This window comes from Tupaia chinensis, unplaced genomic scaffold (assembly GCF_000334495.1).
Source record: "Tupaia chinensis unplaced genomic scaffold, TupChi_1.0 Scaffold143741_1, whole genome shotgun sequence".
NCBI classification, from domain to species: domain Eukaryota; kingdom Metazoa; phylum Chordata; class Mammalia; order Scandentia; family Tupaiidae; genus Tupaia; species Tupaia belangeri.
In genome coordinates, this window is record NW_006203590.1 from 14,664 (window position 1) to 16,360 (window position 1,697).

A 1,697-nucleotide genomic window follows, 5' to 3' on the forward strand; every position below is an offset into this window, starting at 1 on the left:
GTGTTCTCTCTCTCTTGTGATTACATGTGAAAATTAAAAATAATAATAATCAATATAATTAAATAATTATATTTTTTAAAAGTGTTGAGAGAGATGGAAGCACTGGCAAGATGAAAAGGAGGTTCTAAGACAAGTCAAAAGTTTCTAAGAAAATGAGAAACCAAGGAAGGGTAATAGTGTGAAACTATCATAATCTTCACATTATAAATACTCAGATCATAAAGCAGACTAATATTTTTGAAGGTCCCATTGACTGCCAGTGGAGAATGGACTTTATCATTTCTAACACATTTCTGAAAGAACAACTCCGGATGGAAAATACATCATATTATAGGCAAGACTATTACCTACCAACCACAATCTTTTGTTTCAGCCATAGTTTTTTCATGGCATTTTTCACCTCTGCATTCCTCAAAGTGTATATCAAGGGATTTAACATGGGTGGAACCATTGTATCAAACACAGTTATAGCTTTGTCTATGGGGTAGGTAGCCACAGGTCTCACATACAAGAAAATACATGGCACAAAAAACAACATGACCACTGTGAGGTGGGAGCCACAGGTGGAGAGGGCTTTGAGCTGCCCTTCAGAACTGTAAGATTTCAGGGAACAAAAGATAACTATATATGAAGCAATTAGGATAAAGAAGATAGCTATACACATCACCCCACTGTTGAGGATGACTAAGAGACCCAGGGTGTGAGTGTCCATGCAGGCAAGTTTCAACAGTGGAAACAAATCACATATAAAGTGATCAATGACATTGGGGCCACAGAAAGGTATTTGGTACATGAAGAGAAGCTGTACTGTGGCATGCAGGGATCCCCCCACCCAAGCCCCTCCCACCATCAGGCAGCACACCCGAGGGCTCATGATGACCATGTAGTGTAGGGGTTTACAGATGGCCACATAACGGTCATAGGCCATCACGATGAGCAGGATGATGCCTGCAAAAAGACAAGAAGGTAAGAAAGAAGTACATAGGTGATCGTAGATTCTGACTTGCTATTAAGGTTACTATAATGAGTAAGTTTCCCAAAAGAGTAGCAACATACATGATTAGAAACACAGCAAAAAATATTTTCCTCAGCTCTGGGTTCTCTGTAATACCCAAAAGGATGAATTCTGTCACATTATTTTTGTTTTCCATTTATCAGGTATTGGCATGAGTTCCAGCTGAAAGTTGGGAAACCTAGAACAATAAATATGTAGTTTTACTTAGTTGATTATTAGGCCTCTTGTATTTCCAGGATCTTGGGGAGCTTGTTCTTCATAATTATACATTTACTCACCCTCCAAATACTTAACTTTTAAGAACCTACTAAATAGGGACCAGCAGATGGCATAATGGTTATGTTCCTGGACTCCCACATATTCTACCACGGTTTGCGGCTTAAAACTGATATTGGGCTTGTGTGCATGTATGTCCAAAATCCTGAGGAAATGGAGGAGAAGGGATTGCAGCATGGCCATTCTCCCTTAAGAGTGACTTCTTGATTTCTGTCTCTGGCAAGCACACGTGCCCTAAAACAAAAATCTCTCTTAAAAAAAAAAAAAGAAAAGAAAAAAAGGATGTACTAAATAAAGAGTTTAAAATGCAGATACTTCATTAATGCAAGTTTACTTCATGTCTCTTCTATTTATTCGTTGTCATTATTTTCCTTTTTTTTTTTTTTTTTTTTTACTGTTACCCGAG

At 37.9% G+C, this 1,697-nt stretch overlaps 1 protein-coding gene across 1 annotated transcript; it reads right to left on the minus strand.

Moving 5' to 3' along the window:
- Positions 1 to 343: 343 nt before the first annotated feature.
- Positions 344 to 1,151, minus strand: LOC102500007 (olfactory receptor 4C6). Its single transcript, XM_027766846.1, is given in 2 exon segments — positions 344 to 953; positions 955 to 1,151. Coding segments are annotated over 2 exon segments (807 nt in total).
- Positions 1,152 to 1,697: the final 546 nt, after the last annotated feature.